The 17,403-nt window shown below is 42.8% G+C and overlaps 1 protein-coding gene across 9 annotated transcripts in view; it reads right to left on the bottom strand.

The window, feature by feature from the left end:
* Window positions 1-17,403, bottom strand: part of sox5 (SRY-box transcription factor 5) — a 93,707-nt gene that overhangs the window by 31,120 nt on the left and 45,184 nt on the right. For 7 of the 9 annotated variants that reach the window (XM_077500081.1, XM_077500084.1, XM_077500082.1 and 4 more), the window contains exons 5-7: window positions 16,745-16,917; window positions 14,714-14,782; window positions 2,899-3,025 (exon numbers count right to left, since the gene is read on the bottom strand). In XM_077500081.1, coding sequence (XP_077356207.1) covers window positions 2,899-3,025; window positions 14,714-14,782; window positions 16,745-16,917 — 369 coding nt within the window. The remainder of the gene's footprint in view (window positions 1-2,898; window positions 3,026-14,713; window positions 14,783-16,744; window positions 16,918-17,403) is intronic. The other 2 variants (XM_077500083.1, XM_077500089.1) reach the window with 1 other exon arrangement.

Here is a 17,403-nt window from a genome sequence, read left to right as displayed (position 1 = left end):
CCCGGGTCCCTAATTTTGTGGCCATCCTACATCTCGTCAGGGCTGATAAATGAGAAAAAGAAGGAAAAGGAGACTTGAATTATTAGTGATGGCGACTGTGCAGGTGCAGATAGCCGTAATTGTTGGGCAAGAGATTTGAAGGGGGGCTGGCTAATGTACTTAATTGTCATGCAAAGGAAATTTGAATGTGTTGAATGAAGTAAAAAAAAAAAGAAAGAAAAATGAAGTGCTTCTTCATTGCAACCTGGAGATGTTTTTAGGATTTGAACCAACAGATGACAGTAAATGTGACCAAACTTTTCTTTCCTGCCTTATTTTCCCATATAACTCTGGTCCTAAAATATATTTCTTCGGAAAAATAACAGACTAAAAAAAGAAGAAAAAAAGCAATTAATTCTCAAGACAAACATGAGCCGGACGGATATTTGTGCTGCTCCTGCGGGGTCGCTATGACAAAAGGAAGGACGGAGGAAAACAAACATGGTTTTGGAATAAGCTCTCAGTCACCGTTTGCTCTACTTCAATTAGTCCATTCGTACACTACTTCGATCCAGTAGTACCAAACTTATAAGGCATATTGATTCATTCTTTTTTTGTCATTTTTGGCGGTTTTTACAGTAGACATACAAGTTTGGATTCACGGATTAGTGTTTTAACAGTGCAGAGTTCTCATGGAAGACTTGCAGCCTAATTAAGAGCAAGAAAAAGAGGCAGAGAAGGTCCCGTACTAACTCCAAAAAAAGTCATTTTTCCCGGCAGAAACTGCGGTCATTGTTTTGTGTGCGTGTGTGTATTGCTGCTCCACATAGATGTTAACGTAGCAGTTGTTTGGTTTATAATTACCAACATCTATGCCAGTTTCATGAGCCCCTCTAATGGCATGTCACATTATATTTTAGCATTAAGCCAATGGATGTTTGTTAGATGAAATGATATAGTTTGGTTGAACATTGTGTGGTTTTTAAAAACATCAATGGCCATTCGTACAAAAAAAAGCTCGTACTAAAAAAATAAAATACAATATTGTGCTTTTGTACATTACAACAATGCATATATATACAGCCTACAATCTCTAATAACACTTAATATTGAGGCAATTATTTGCTAATGTGCACACACATTGAGTTCCTCCACATATTGACTCGCTTCACAAGCATATTTCATGCCTCTTCATCTGACCATTAGCTTGGATTTTAAACATGATAAAAGGGTCAAAACATGCCTTGTGAGAATTAAACTGCACTAAAAAAAAAAAAAAAAACTAGCCACTGCAGGGTGCTAGAACTGCACAAATGGAAATCAACCTGACTTTTTTTTAACAGATGTGCTGCTTTGAATATCGTGACATGACAACGACGATATTGTGGCAGTTTTAATATCATGATATCACGATATTTCCGTTATCGTTACATCCCTAGTGAATTTTCACTCATTGAAGGTGGGTGTGGAATGTATGCCGCCACAATAAATTGCTTTCACTATAATGTGTGCTGCATAAGCAGGACAATATGCATGTTCAACTTCATTCGAGTGCGCCAGGGAACGAACGTTCTGCGTCCAGTAAGAATTGGCAAGATGCGCACAAATGCAAGCCTACCCGCATCTTTCGGTGGGTGGCTCGAATTAAAATGAAGCAAACTTGTTTGGGAAGCTGTGAAATTCTGCAATTTATTTATTTTTGGGTGGGGTGGGGGGGGGGGGGGGCACATTGCGCTTGCATGCTATTTGTGTCTGTGTTTATTTTTTGTGTTTGTTATATGGCAAGCGCATCCCCCCACGGTTTCCACGCTTGTGCGTGTGTGGGCCGTATTGGAAACCCGTTCTGGCTGCGGCCCGTGTTAATGTGAGGAGAACCTGGGGCAGGTCACATTACCAGCCCCTCCCCTACCCAAAACCCCTTCCACTTTGCTAACCCCCCACGGAGCATTTTATTCCCAGCATCTCCTGGCAAGTGCCCACTTGTCTCTCTTCCTCTCTCTCTCTGTCTTTATCGTGGTAAACAACACATTGCCACACAGCCGGAGCGTGATCGCCAAAAAAAAAAAAAAAAAAGTCATGTTGCTTTTATAAATCGAAAAATAGAAGACAAACGGTTGGAGCCAAAGAAGGAATCAGGGAGATTAGCAAATGACAAGGGGGTGTTCAAAGTCTGGCCCGGGGGTCTACACCTTACGCAACATACACTTTTAAGAGTTTACTTTCAAGTAGCAACTAGTGTTAATTTTATCCGGCATTTTTAAATTTAGTCTCAGTTTTATTCCAGTTTCAATCACGCTTGTTAGTTTTTATCATGACTAGTTGAGTAGTTTTAGTCATCAAAACCTGTCAACATTGTCAGGATTTAGTTGTTAGTTTTAGTCAGGACAATCATTTTACCCCTGGAAATATATTTTTGACGGCAGATATGTTGAAGATTTTGGATCTAAAACTGTTTCAGATACAATATTCTCTCATCTTTTTGATGAAAACTACTTGAAACACAATTACAGTATATCAACAAGTGGCTGCTATGGCCCCATGCTACGAGCTAGTAAGTTAGCAAGCATTAGTTAGAGGTTGGATTAATATTATTGTTAGAACGTTATAGCTGTTGGCTTTTTTTTTTTTCTAATTATAAAATCAAATAATTTTCACCACATTTTTGTTCACAAACTAAAATGCCCATAGATTTTAGTCCAGTTTTTATTAAGTACATTCTCGTCTCGTTTTCATGAGTCGACAAAAATGCATACTAATTTAGTCCCAGTTATTGTTTATTAATGACGATTTTAGTTTAGTATAGATTTAGTCCAGTGAAAAATGTGCATTGACAAAATTAGTTTTGTTTAGTTTTCATTAACGAAATGAACACTAACAGCACACTTGTATTCATTATCTGTGTATATGGATGCCACTCACTGCAGCCCGGTTTGTAGTTGAAGCCGGGGGGCATGAGGAAGCCCTGCTGTGCCGCCGCTGCCGCCAGGGTCCTCTGGTCCGGAGGAAAGACGGGAATCATCAGTGGCGGGAGTTGGCCCTGGACCTGCTGAGGTTGCAGGGATGGGAAGTGGGGGAGGGTGGGTCAAAGAGAGGGTGAATAAGTATTGGTTCATCAACGTGTACTTTGGACCACATTAGTGCAGGGAAATGATCTAATTTTACTTTGTTGCTCCAAAAATTCATAATATAATATATATTAGTTTATCGATCTATGCCAGTAATGTATAGTGTCATCATGCATTCAGGCTCATATAGATCATTGACATATGCAGCACACGACATAAACTTTCTGGAGTGTGGACAGTTCCTAGCAGCTGGCCATTTCCTTGTACAGCATTTGAAAGATGACGTTCCGCCATTGAACCCCGCCACACACACTCGCACGCACGCTCCAACGTATCCATATCGGCGCACTCTTCGGCAGACAGCCATGCGACTTCACAAGGTTTTCCTCCGATTTTGAAAGGAGAAGCGCACAAGAAGAAGAAGAAGAAAAACTCCTGCGTACGGGCGTCTTTGGCAAGAGGAGCCAAGAGAGAGCGAAGGAGAAGAGACGGACGGGGGAGTCAGAAAAAGAGAGAGAAGTAGGAGACAGATGGTTGCACAAAGCAGCCCGCTGCCAAAAAACAACGCACAAAGGCTCATGTGTGTGTGTGTGCGTGATGGACGGACGTACAGTTTTGAGACGGAGCGATGGGAGAAAGGTGACAGAGAGGGAAGACGAAAAAAGATGCAAGCTGCTTGGATGGAGGGAATTGGACAAATAGCAGAAATTGATTCTGTCCATCCATCCACCCATTTTCTGAACCGCTTGCTCCTTACAGGGGTCGTAGGGTGTGCTGGAGCCTATCCCAGCTGGCTTTGGGCAGTAGGCGGGGTAAACCTTGTAACTGGTTGCCAGCCAATCGCAGGGCGCACAGAGGCGAACCACCATCCACGCGCACAATCACACCAAGGGACAATTTGGAGCGCCCAATTAACCTGCCATGCATGTCTTTGGAATGTGGGAGGAGACTGGAGTGCCTGGAGAAGACCCACGCAGGCACGGGGAGAACATGCAAACTACACCCAGGAAGGCCGGAGCCTGGACTCGAACCCAAGTCCTCAGTACTGGGAGGCGGACGTGCTATCCACCCAATCACCACCCAGAAATTGATTCCTCACTTGACAAATTTGAAAGTGGAATAGCGTCCATCATCAAAATGATATTTGACCTTCAATGAGTAAGCGGAGCCCATTTTCCTTTGAGGTGATTCAACCTTTGACCCCATCCCCTCCCGCTCCCTCCTTCGCTGCTCCTCCGCAGTGTGTGCTTTGACGCCGGTGACATCCCTGAATAGGATAATAGGCAGATAAAAGCCGTCTGATGGGGAAAATGGATGTGAAATGGCGGCACAGAATCATCCAGTCACATTTGAGTGATATGGGCACCTCAAGTGATTGCCGAGTAGTAAAACACTCACTTTTACCTGCGTGTGTGCGCGGCTACAGTACATTCTGTGTGTGTGTGTTGTCCCCCACTTCTTCCTCCCCTCCATATCCTCCCGTGTGTCGGCATGCCAGCAACACTGTAATCAAACTATCCCGCCTCAGGGGAATAGTGCTCTCTTCAAGCGGCTCCTGTTTACACTCTCCCCCCTGCCCCCCCCCAAAAAAACAAAAAATAAAAAAACAATAATTACACCAGCATTTTTTTTGGTTACCCATAAAACCACGCGTTTGCGCGATCAGAAAGCGAGAGGCGTTCCAGCGCGGCGCTCGGACAGGCCCCCCGCGGGGACGAATCACAGGCAGAACAGTTCCGCTTTGCCTTTCAGGCCTAATTGGACATATGCTGGAGCAGAGCTGGCTTGGGAGACGAACGCGCCATTGGGAGGAGGAGATGGGAGACTTGCGCGTGGCTTTTCTTCTTCTCATTGCAAATGAAAATATCGCATAAGATCCTTAATAGGGCTCTCGGTTTCTCTGCGCTATCACTGTCCTCTTTCATCGGAACACACACATAAAAACATAAAATAAAAATAAAAGACAGCATACAATAGGCAGAAACGAATAACCCGACAACTCTGGTGCACAATGCATGAGATTCTCCACAATAGAAGAGAGAGATCAAGCATTTGAGAGGAGAGAATAATTCCCAACCCATATGTTGCTGTAATAATAGTCGACTTAACAGCTGTTGGGCTGCTCAGTGGCAGCGCACACAAGGCAAAGTCACGCGGGTCAAGAACCACCGGATGCCGGGATGGGCTTAAATCTTGGGACTCCCATTTCTGGGCCTGAGACCATCAGGACGCAAGTTCATCCTAAACTCACACAAGCTCACAATTTGAAATACAGAATTGTGCAATCTATTAGCCCAACCCCTGACTGAATAAATAATTGATTAAAAGGAGCATCCCAACATTGCATTCCCTCTCATTTAAGATCTTCAAAATTTGGATTTCAAATACATCAAGTTCTCAAAGTGTCACAAAAGTATACTGAAAGACACCAATTAATCATATGCCTTTAGTGTTTCTATTGGTTAGTAGGCATGTAACGATATCCAAACATCACAGTACGATATCACGATATGAAGTTCACGATACAATAATTATCATAATATTGTGGGGAGGATGGCCATACAAAAAAAAGTCACAATATTGTAAAAAAAAAAAAAAAAAAAGAAAAAAAAAGAAAAGAAAAAAAAGCTCATACTAAAAAAAAATAAAAAATAAAACAGACATAATATTGTGCTTTTATACAATACAGCAATGAAAATATACAAATATAAATATTATATATTAAAATATATAAATCTAATATATATATTGAGGCACTTACTAATGCAAGCACACGTTGAGTTCCTCCACATAGACTCTTTTCATAAGCATCTGACCATTAGCGTAGATTTGAAATGTATAAGAGCCAAAACATGTCTTGTGAAAATTAAACTGCACTAAAAAACTAGCCACCAGAGAAGTGCACAGATGGAAATCAAACTGACTTTTTATTTTAACAGATGTGCTGCTTTTAATATTGTTACATGATGACGATGATATATTGTGGGGGATTTAATATCGCAATATCACGACTAAGTATCGTTCCATCCCTATTGGCTACACTGACTTTTTAGTACATACGTCAGACTTCAGTCTGTATGTGTTGCGAATGGAATGAATCTGTCCAGGACCTTCAGCATCAGTAGCGCTGGCTGATTTTGTTAGTGTTATGTTAATAGATCATGACTGATTCTGAACTGCCACAAATGAAGTATGTGGCCCATTTGTGTTCTTCATTAGTATTGATGCTTTCTGTAATTGTGACAGTAGTCTGTTTCCAATGGAGTGCCCAGGTACCGAATGCTCGGCTCGTCATTGCTCAACGCGACACCAAAGTCAGTGAGGAGTTCTTGAAGAAAGAGGGAAAGGATTCTCCCCGAAAGTGAGACCCGCGAGTTTGATGGAAAGGAGAAAGAGATGCTTGTGTGACAAAGCGAGGGCTCATCTATCAGACAATCTGCACATCTCGACGTATAAAGGAAAGAAGCGCATCTGAAAACAGCGGGCACTTTGGGGAATAGCACTCTCTCTTCGCCTTCTCTTTCACAACAGTCCCAAAGTGAACATGAAACCCTTACAACGCTACAGACAAAAACATCACACCGCCGCTTCTGTCGACTCTGGGCGGGCATTGAGAACGAGGAGCTTTTAATCTTGCCGAGCCCTCTTCCAACATCCAAAAGCCATCAAGCAAACGCAACTCGTCTGAAAGAAATACAAATGGACAAATGAGAGCCCGTCAAGAGAAAGCCATCTCTAATCAGCGCTAAACGTTTCCAAAAGGAACGAGTATCTGGGAAGAAAGTGAGAAGTTTCACAGGGCCACGGAGGACAGGAGGAATCGTCCTGGCGAGAGAAAGTTCTCAGCGGCGGATAGAGTGAACAGAATGAACAAGAGAGGGAGAAGGCGGCGCGGCGCGGGGGGCAAGAGTTGAGAATAATTGGCAGCGAGCGGAGACGGCGTTCAGCCGCGCGCCAGGCGGCACAGCTTGAACTTAAAGCGCCGTCGCAGCATAATGAAGATGTGGCCGCTAATTAACATATGGGGTGCGAAACAGGTTGGTTGGCACGCGGCATGCTTCCCAAAAAAAAAAGAGAAAAACTCCAAGGTAAAGTTATTATTGGGGAGTAATTAGCTCTATGAAGTTAATGCGCTGAACAATAGCTGCCAGCGCCGCACAATATGGCCCGCATCTGAGCTCGTGAAAAAAAAAAAAAAAAAAAAAAGCCCCCGCGCTAAAGTGCCAGTCCCTCAGCTAAAATCTGTTGGCGGCCATATGCTCCGGCAATTAATGCAAGACCTGGATGACCTTTTGCTGAACAGGGGAGACAACCAATAATTAATTTGGAAGCGAGAGAGCTTCTAATATCGCTCCATTAACTTCCCGTGTATGGTCGACGACGGCGGGCCGGTCTGCTGTGACATCATGGGCACCGATTGCAGTTACATTGACAGACCTTGTAATTGGTGAATTTAACAGACCTTGTTAGTTCCACAACTATCCATTCATCCACTTTCTATTAGGGATGTAACGATATCCAAACATCACGATACAATATTATCACGATATGAAGCTCACAATACGATAATTATCACAATATTGTGGGGAGTTTGACGAAATTTAAAAAAGGTCACAATATTGTAAAAAAAATAGCTCATACTAAAAAAAAAAAAAAAGCACAATATTGTGCTTTTGTACATGGCAGCAATGCATATAAACCACCTACAATCTCTAATAACACCTATTTAGGTGCTTACTTGTTAATGCACGCACACATTGAGTTCCTCCACATATTGACTCGCTTCACAAGCATATTACAATCCCCTTCATCTGACAATTAGTATCGATTTTAAACATAGAAGGGCCAAAACATCCCCAATGAAAATTTAATTGCACTAAAAAACTAGCCACGGCAGGGTTCGAGAACTGCACAAATGGAAATCAACCCGACTTTTTTTTTTTTTTTAAACAGATGTGCTGCTTTTATATATTGTGAACATGACGACGATGATTTTGTGGCAGTTTTAATATCACACTAGCACTATATTGCACTTATCGTGACATCCGTACTTTCTATGCTGCCGTAGGTCATACATTAATATTGTTTTTGGATTTTTATTCTTCATTTTCTCACGCTGTGCCTCATTGGAGTGTCTAAAAGGTTGGATGAGTTGGAAAAATGTGATTTGGAAAAAACAAAAAAAACAAAAAAAAAACCTGTCAGTAATATATATGTCAGGTGTTACTGGACTTCAAAGTATGTTTTTCAGAGACAAGAAGTTGCATGTTTTCAAAATGTCCGAATCTTCAATCTCATTTTGGGCAAGAACTACACTGGAGATTATAGCCAGGCTGTCACATTTAATTGGGTACAATAGAGGGAATGCTGTCAGGAATACTGTAGGTCACAGTTGGTGAATTACTTAAGTCCAAGGTACATTTTCTAAGGCCCAAAAGGGAAAAGGCATCTTCCCAAGATTTTTGTGTGCGGATGTTGTAATTGTTGTTGGAATTATGGACATTGCTATGCTTTGTGATCATCATTTTCTGTGCACATTCACTGTCAGAAACGGGTATGGCATCTTAACTGTAGGACTCCAAAGCTCCTTTTCCATGGCCAAAAAATGTTCACGTAGAAGCCATTGGACCCGTAAAGCCAAGACACGATCAGATCATGATCGGTAATCGTCTTTTGGACAATTTTATGCTTCATACTTTGTTGCATGATTGTACCCAATTGCCATATCAATAAGGCTGGATGAGTTTGGATTCAACCTATTGAGCAAGTGACAAGACATTGTACCACTTTGATCCATTTTTCACACAGGAGTCTACAATTTACCTAACATGCATATTTTTGTAATGTGGGAGGAGTTGCGGTTTGGACACCTCTGGACTGAATGCAAGTGTGCAAATGATTCATCGACACATTGTACCTGTAAAGAGAAGACACAATCTGTAAGGAGAACCCAAATTGCACCAGTCGCTGTTTAATGGAGGAGATTAAACAATTATCCAGGCGATTGGGTTAGCTGTTCCAGTCTGAGCGTTCCTGGTGTGCGTGGTACGTTTGAAAATGAATGAACGCCTTTGCTGAGCTTGTGACTGCACCAGGTAGGTCAAGTGATTGAGTTAGCAACGCGGGTTAGCCTTAATGGACAGCTTGTTAGCCGCTGTCGCCGGCGCGTCTGCCCTCTCTTAAACCAGTCAAAGCATCAGGTGGCTTTACTCATTTTACCGTTTTTTTTTGTTGTTTTTTTCCCTTCCACTCTCCCATCCACCCCCCATTACGCTTTCTTGTCCTGCCTCTCAAGCGGCGAACGAGCGCGCTTGATGAGATGAAAGACGAGGTGGACGTAGGGGAAGTTGAGACGCAGCTAAACCGTCCGTTTTGCTCCGGTGACTTTTGGATTCATTAGCCGCCGAGGCGCCCGCGTCGCCTCGTCCTTGTGTTTCAATACACTGTTGGCGTCTATTCTTTTGCGCTCTCCACATAAACCCCAGACGCTCCGCAGGTGAGCTCCTTTCATCCCCCGCCACGCATCCCAGCAAGGCGGCCACCGGGGGGAGCCTCGGAGACAAGTCGCCTAATTAGAACGAGAGAAGACGAGAGGCAACATGCTCACCATTTCCAACTTAACAAGGAGGCCCCTGGCAGGGGGTGCGGGAAGACGCGGCTGTGTCTGCATGCGCACACATTCTCACGTTTTGACCTGGGAATAATTTGTGTCATATCGTCCTAGAATGGAAGGATCAGTCCCCCCCCGCCGGTGCTTACTTAAGCTTGGGTATAAATCTAGATTGTGTTTAAGATTAGTGTAATGAGGGGCCAAGGGTACATTTATGGTTACACACATGTCTAGTTGGATTTTAAAAGCCACGGTTTAGTTGGACTAAAGCTGGAAATTCAAGACTTTATGGGATTAAGTGTACGGTTGGTACCATAACTTACGAGAAGTTGCTTGGCCGAATATGCGATTCATTAAGCGATAGTCTTTGTCAAATATTTGCCAAGGCTCAATAACACTTGGGAAACATCTCAACTTAGAAGTCACACCTGTGGGTGTATTTCACAAAGCAGGTGCAATAAACTGTGAGATTAACCCTCAACAACGAGATAGGAAACTCTGCGTTTTCGGTTCCAGCACAGCTGATTCCAGTGAGTTATATCAACGATGAATAGTTGCACCTGGAGTTACCACCAGACTTAAAAGACCACCTCAATGGAGTCCGTCAAGTCACCATGGCAACGGCGAAGACGAGCGCGGCGCCGCCCTCTGCTCCTGTGTTGCTTTTTTTTTTTTTTTTTTAATATATATTTTATTTTTGCCCCTCTCAACTGAAAATCTTAATGCGATCATATGTCGAATTTGAAAAAAAAAATAGGGCAACACCGCAGCGGCTCCCCATAGAGGAAGGTGGCGTGGGAGAACGTTGCTGCTCGGGTCAATGCGTAAATTTAAATGTATAGTCCTTTGCAAATCACAATAATATTACAGATGAAACCTGTTGAATAATAGCTCATTAATTAATTTCATTTAGGTGCAATCCTATGAGGGACAAGCGCACTTGACTAGATGAAATATAAAAACATTATCCAAACAAGTATAAGAAAAAAAAAACGGAGCACAATACATGGTGCGATGTGAGTGCATATGACTACATCTGGTAATGTTGCGAATGATGGATTAAGTTGTGCATGTAGATGATGGACTGTGATGTGAAACAGTACCACTCAAAAAGATAAATTGTGCCGAATATTTAATTCCCTGCGCAATAAAACGGCACCTTCATCAATGGGGTATATGCCACGGAAGAGGCGGGACTTCCAACTTCTATGATTTTGCACATGAGCTTTGATTCCGGTCCGGGTTGTGAATGGGCAACCGAGGGGCACAAAGTTGGAAGCTCAAGTATTGGGACGTAGCCCACATGTCGCAAACCGAACCGGAACCAAAGCTCAAGTGCAAAAACAGTCCCACCTCTTCCGTGGCATATACTCCATAGGCTCATTGTCAAAAGGACATGCCATGTTTGTGACAAAAGTGGACTTTAAGCTATAGACTACAGGCGTATTTACGCAAAAAGTCGCCGCAGCGGACTGAATGAATGAGGAAATGAATTGTCGTGTGTGGCTGAAAGGAGGCGGGGACAGGGAAAAACTTGAGGTTCATTGTGAAAAAACCTGCTACTGACCAGGTTAGGTTCATGGACTATGTTACTACGGTAACTGACCGAGAGCTTAAATGATCTCTTTTTATGAAACAGGCTAGAGTTCCCCCTGATCCTCTGGTTTCAATTACGTCCCTTTCTGAAACGGAAGACGGAGAGTTTCCCACATTTTACGGTTTCTTGACCCAGGTTTCTCACTAAACCTGCCTTGTGAAATCCCTGTACCCCTGAAAAACACCACACAGTCCAATAACGGGATATATTAGTGCAGATTGTACCTAGAGGGGTTGCAATTGACCTCAGCGTTACTCTTATTTCTGACGGTGTTTGTCTAATGGCTCATTAGCGATGCTAATTCCAGGTAAGAATCAATTAGTCAAAACGAGTCAATCGCTGACTTCTGGATACTAATGAGCACTTATACAATGAGCACGTGCGTCGAGTGCAAAGTAAAGCGGTGGGGTTGGATCCCATTCAATGGCCTACATAAGCTGTCACGCATGTAGTACGCGTTCGATTGTGCGGTTATGAAAAAAAAAAAGTCGACAATAAATATTTTGTCCTCCTTTCACAAAGATGTGTGCCACTCTCCTCTCTTTTTCATGAGCTTGATCATTCGTTTCATTTCATCACCTCGTCCAAGTGGACGCTTGAAAGCATTCTTCACGGGCCTTTGGGGGTTTAGGGCCTAACAAAGCCAACTCACACACACACACACACATGCGCACTACAAACAGAGAGATACACAAGAAGGGACAGCTGAACTCGGCCTCGTTAGGGGGAAATGCAATCACAAGGGGCTTATCATACAGACACAAAACACGCACACACACCCCGACATAGTGAACCTGGTGCCCTCGCTCTGGCAGGCCATTGTATTGTGGGATTGCGCCCACAATCGCTTCATGAATGATTAAGCAGCGCCTTTTTCTCCACCAACTCTTTGATGCCCAGCATTTGATCATCGCGCATCCTTTTCGAGATACGTACACTTAGTTTACGCCATCGCCAATGCCCCTCCAGCTGCCCCCTCCTCCCCCGCGTCATGTGAGAGGCTATTGTTGGGGAGGGCGTTCGACGCTTGTTTGGGAAAAGGTTGCAAAGTCATGGGAAAAGAGCGCTTTGTCTCGACGGGGTCGTGAGGGAGTGAATCATGAGCGGACGTGTTTACAGCTCCACACACACACGCACACACAGCTGCGGCAAATGCACATATACGCGCATACGTCCAATCTAGAACACATAGACATGTCTTCACGAACAGCGCACTTGCGAGACACAAAAAAAAGGGGAGAACAATGTCGAATTGAACTTGCACAAAGCAAATAATCACAGCTGCTTGACACCAAAAAACGCTATCACAAGGCTCCTTATCACGCACAACTGTGTATGGCCAACTCACGGGGGGGGGGGGGGGGGGGGGGGGGGGGCAGCGCATGCATGTGTGTGTGTGTGTGCGCTCCGTCTTGGACGGGGCATCTCGGTGATACAAAGCGGGCCTTTCTCAGCTCAAAATTCAGTGTCATCTGCCTTTAGAAAGTCCCGGGCTATTAGTTCCGAGCCACCTGGACCGACATAGAGGATCCACTGTCGCACCCAAAAAAGGACAATACTTCCATTTTTCAAGTCCGTTTAGCTCAGTCCATCCAGCCCTGCTGCATCTGGCCCGCCGCACGCCGAGAGAGCGACGTTTGTGGATGAAACCAGGTGGGAAATGTCGCATGGGGTTCATGACATTAGCAACAAGTCTTGCTGTAATTGAATGGATTGGTTGATGTGACGGCCAATCAAAAATATCACAGTATAAAAGAGTATAAGAGTATCACATGGCCTTTCGCACCAAAAATGGTGGCGCAAAATCTAGCCAGCCGCCACTGTTTATTGGGGATGTAACGATACCGGCAATACCGTGATATCGCGATATGCAGTCTCCCACAATATATCATCGTCGTCATGTCACGATATTAAAAGCACCACGTGTTAAAAAAGTGAGGTTGATTTCCATTCGTGCAGTTCTAGCACCCCCTGGTGGCTAGTTTCTTAGTGCAGTTTAATTTTCACGAGGCATGTTTTGGCCTTTATACGTTTACAATCCATACTAATGGTCAGATGAAGGGGAAAGTAATACGCTTGTGATCTTGTGAGTCAATAAGTTGAGTAAGTGCCTCAATACATATATTTATATATTTTTATAAATATTTTTACAATATTTTTCATTGCCGTATAAGAACAATATTCTGTTTTTTTAGTGTGACTTTTTATTTAGTTATTTTTTTACAATATTGTGATTTTTTTAATATCACCAACTTCCCCACAATATTGTGATAATTATCGTATCGTGGCCTTCATATTGTGATATCGTATCGTGATGTTTGGATATCGTTACATCCCTACTGTTTATACATTTCTGAGCCACTTCCCTAAGAAGGACCAAAACTGCCAAAATTCTAAGTAAATAAATGACTAAATAAATAAATGACTAAAAGATTTATTTATGTATTTAGTCATTTATTTATTTTGAATTTTGTCAGTTTTGGTCCTCCATACTTCCCGTCAAGTCTCATTTATACCTGTGGCTAAAAAAGTCAAGTGTGGAGAGTCTCTGTCAACTAAATGCAGTCAATAAATAGGTCGATTACTTCCAACAGCCTCTCAAATGTCCACATTCAGTTGGTTTCTCATCTGTTTTCTTCTTTTTGTATTATTAAAACAAAACTACAATCCTGTTTCTTCCCTGACAGGGGGTCAATCAACAGGTTTAATTTTCAGAAAAACTGAGAAATGTATTTGGTACATCTGTCTATCTATGCAACTGGCATATAGTGACAGGAAAAACATTTACATAGACTTACACTAGGTGGCAGAGGTTCCAGTTAACCTGTTGCCATTCATGCTACACAATAAACGCTTTGTGTAGAACTACATAGATTTCACACTGAGTAGTTCAATTTTGGAGCAAATTGATACTTTTTGCAACATTTCGGTTTGGTGGCATGATTATTTTTTTCTGTAAAATACATGCCTTGGCTCAATCAAGGTTGAGAACTACCGCTCATGTTTTCCCTCTAGGTAGTACAGTTGATCTGGCTTTTCTTTCCTCCATTGTTCCCCGACACAAAGACGTTTGCTTTGTCACGAATAGCTTGACATAATACCGACGTGACATTTCATCTCCTTGGCATGCGGCTGTTTGTTACGAGAAGAAAAGAGGCATTGTGTGAAGAAAAAGCAACAAGTGGTGGTGACCTGTTGCCACCTTTTTAGTACCACGACTCAACAATTGGTAACCCCCAAAAAAGGGTTGCCATAAAAGTTCACGCGCAGACTGCACATGTTGACTTGCCCCTCCAGTTTGGCTTGAAACTACAAAATGGCCTTCCAGGGCCTTGAAAGTGCACGCACACAAACTTGTGCTGACTCGCACGTTATGAAACATACATAAAACACCACCATCTACGTGCACACGCACACACAAAGCATCAATGCACGGCTGTACACGCACAAAAGCGGCCTCACCTGGATTTGCTGCTGCAGGAGGTTGATTTTGTGCTGCTGCTGCAGGAGCTGCTGCTGTTGCCGGGCAATCTGAGGACAAAAAAAAATCAGCACATTATTCAAATATATGGAATATAGAACACACCAACCGTGTTGTGTTTACGGGGTGAGGGCAGTGCGACACGTGCACAGGTCTTGGGGGGCCCCAGTTGCACGACAGAGGCAATGAAATATTAAGAACGAAGAACGAAGAAGATCTCATCTGGTCTCAGCTCGCTGCCAAAGGGTCAGCGCTGTTGCATCGACATACTTAGGGACCATCTGCCATCTATTGCTAAGGCAGTGACGTCTCAATTTGTTTGTCCTTGCAAAAGTTGTTTGTATATTACGTTTTTGTTGTATTTCAGGGTCATCCTGCCTTTACATGTTTCAGAACTATTCTTCTACTACTGCCTACTTGAGTGACAGGAATATCATCTCTTTTATTGACCATAGAAAGTTAAAAGCTAAATTGGCAGCTATTTGCTTCATGATGTTGGTGCATCGCGCTTTGAGATTGGAATATGTACGCTCACGTATGTAAAAGTAATCAGTTTCCTTCACCCAATTTTTGACTGGATGGTAACGTAGTCAGTGAAACAACCTCCCTCATGTCTCACACGGTCCGGTGTTCATTCACACGCTACATTCTTACAACCGACCACAGGTGATTTTTTTATTTTTTTCCCGCTGCGAGTGCATCGCGTCGAGTTTACCGTGCAAAGCTGGCTTCCCGGCAGCTAAAACCGCAACAAAAAGAAGGGGAAGCCCGTCTTTCTATGCAAATACCTGTCAGAGTCTCGCCTGACAGCGTTTTTGTCTCACTTGCAGCCGCTCCGGCGCGACGTACCCTAAACTCACTCCTGCACCCTGTTCTGTTTTGGTTGCCAGCAGCGCATATCTGTGGTTGTAAAATGTGTTGCTTTTTTTTCCCAGCCACACCTAAAAAAAAAAAAAAAAAAAAAGATGCGCAAAACCCATACCGATTCGCTAATCATTGGTGAACTTGTCTAGTCTGGGATTTTTCTGTAGAAATGCTGAAACGGGTATGTGCAGATTTATATATATATATATATATATATATATATATATATATATATATATATATATATATATATATATATATATATATATATATATTAGGGCTGCACGATATTGGAAGATGCAATATAGTTGCTGAATATAGTGATATCGATATCATTGCAATATTTATCATGTTACCTAAAGAAATTAGATTTTTATTATCAAATAAAAGAATTACACTTTTTCATGCAGCAAAATCAGCAAACTCAATTAAACTAATTAATTGTAATTACCTCTTGATAATGTTCAACTATTGGATGGTGGTGCACTTTGTAGTTAGAGTTTGACTGGTGAAATTCAGATAAAAGCATAAAATTTAATCTGAAACTTATTGCAAGACTTGCAATAAGACTATGCATATTGCATGGGACAATGTCGTGATATCGATATTTTTTCGATATATTGTGTATACCCCTGTGTGTGTGTGTGTACATATATATATATATATATATATATATATATATATATATATATATATATATATATATAAATCTGCACATACCCGTCATGTAGAGCATGATGGAAGATTCCAGAACGGAGTGGAAGCTACTGGTTGACAAGCTGGTAACTACTACTAACCAATATGAATTACACTAAGTTGTTTGGGCATAAGATATTTTCTGGCTGTCAAACTGCATTATCGCTGTTTGTGTGTGTTTAACCTGTGTGTACTGGTGCTTTGCTGGGAATCTCCAACTTCCCCTCCATGATTGGTGGCCCTTGTCCCCGACTTGACCCACCCAGTAAAGTCAGTAGCTGCACACATCATCACCACTGTGTTGAAAAGGGACTCGTTTGCCTTTTCGAGCTGGCTGGCGGCATGTACAGTACTACAGTACCCTCTTATAAATGTACAGACAGCCGGGAAAACGGGTTGGGTGGCGTTAACGGTGTTTCCCAGCTATTGTTGTGGAAGGACTGATTGTGTACCTGGTCCTGCTGCTGCTTGGCCAGCTCCATCTGCTGCCTCTGTTTCTCCATCTGCGAGGCGGCCAGCTTCTTCTGCTCCTCGTGGGCCGCCAGGAGCTGCTCCCTCAGGCTGCTCAGCTGGCCGATCATGCCCATCAGTTGGCGCTCTTTCTCCGCCAGGCTGTCCGGGGTACCTAAGGTAGAGGGTGGGTGGGGTTGATTGTAATCCTTGGAAAGAAACTCAAGGCTTGAACTTGAAGGAAGGATGCACATTTTTGTTTTCTCTCTGTCAAAAAAAAAAAAAAAAGAAAAGAAGAAGAAGAAGAGGGCTTCATTCAAGCTCGGCGTGAAAAGTTTGTGGAGAATACAAATACGGCGCACGCGGATGTCTTCTATCCGAAGGCCAGAGAGGATTGTGGGAGTCGGGTCAGAAAGGGCAAGGAACAACAAAGTAGTGTAAGGCTATCCATGGCTTGTTGGTCCGTCTAATATACGACCGGTTAGGGGCTTGGTGTCGCTTTCGACGGAAGGTGTGTTGTAAAACCAGATGTTGACTCGTTTTTTGTTTTTTTTTCCTGTCATTACTAAAGAGCACATTCATCATTGTTTTTATTGCTTCATTTACATAAAAAATAGTCAAGAAGTGGAAACTTAAACAAACCAGAAATTAGCTCCAGTCT

This window comes from Festucalex cinctus, chromosome 16, assembly GCF_051991245.1.
Source record: "Festucalex cinctus isolate MCC-2025b chromosome 16, RoL_Fcin_1.0, whole genome shotgun sequence".
In the NCBI taxonomy this organism is placed as follows: Eukaryota; Metazoa; Chordata; class Actinopteri; order Syngnathiformes; family Syngnathidae; genus Festucalex; species Festucalex cinctus.
Note: the sequence above shows the minus strand (reverse complement) of the source record. Positions and strands in the feature narration are given on the sequence as shown.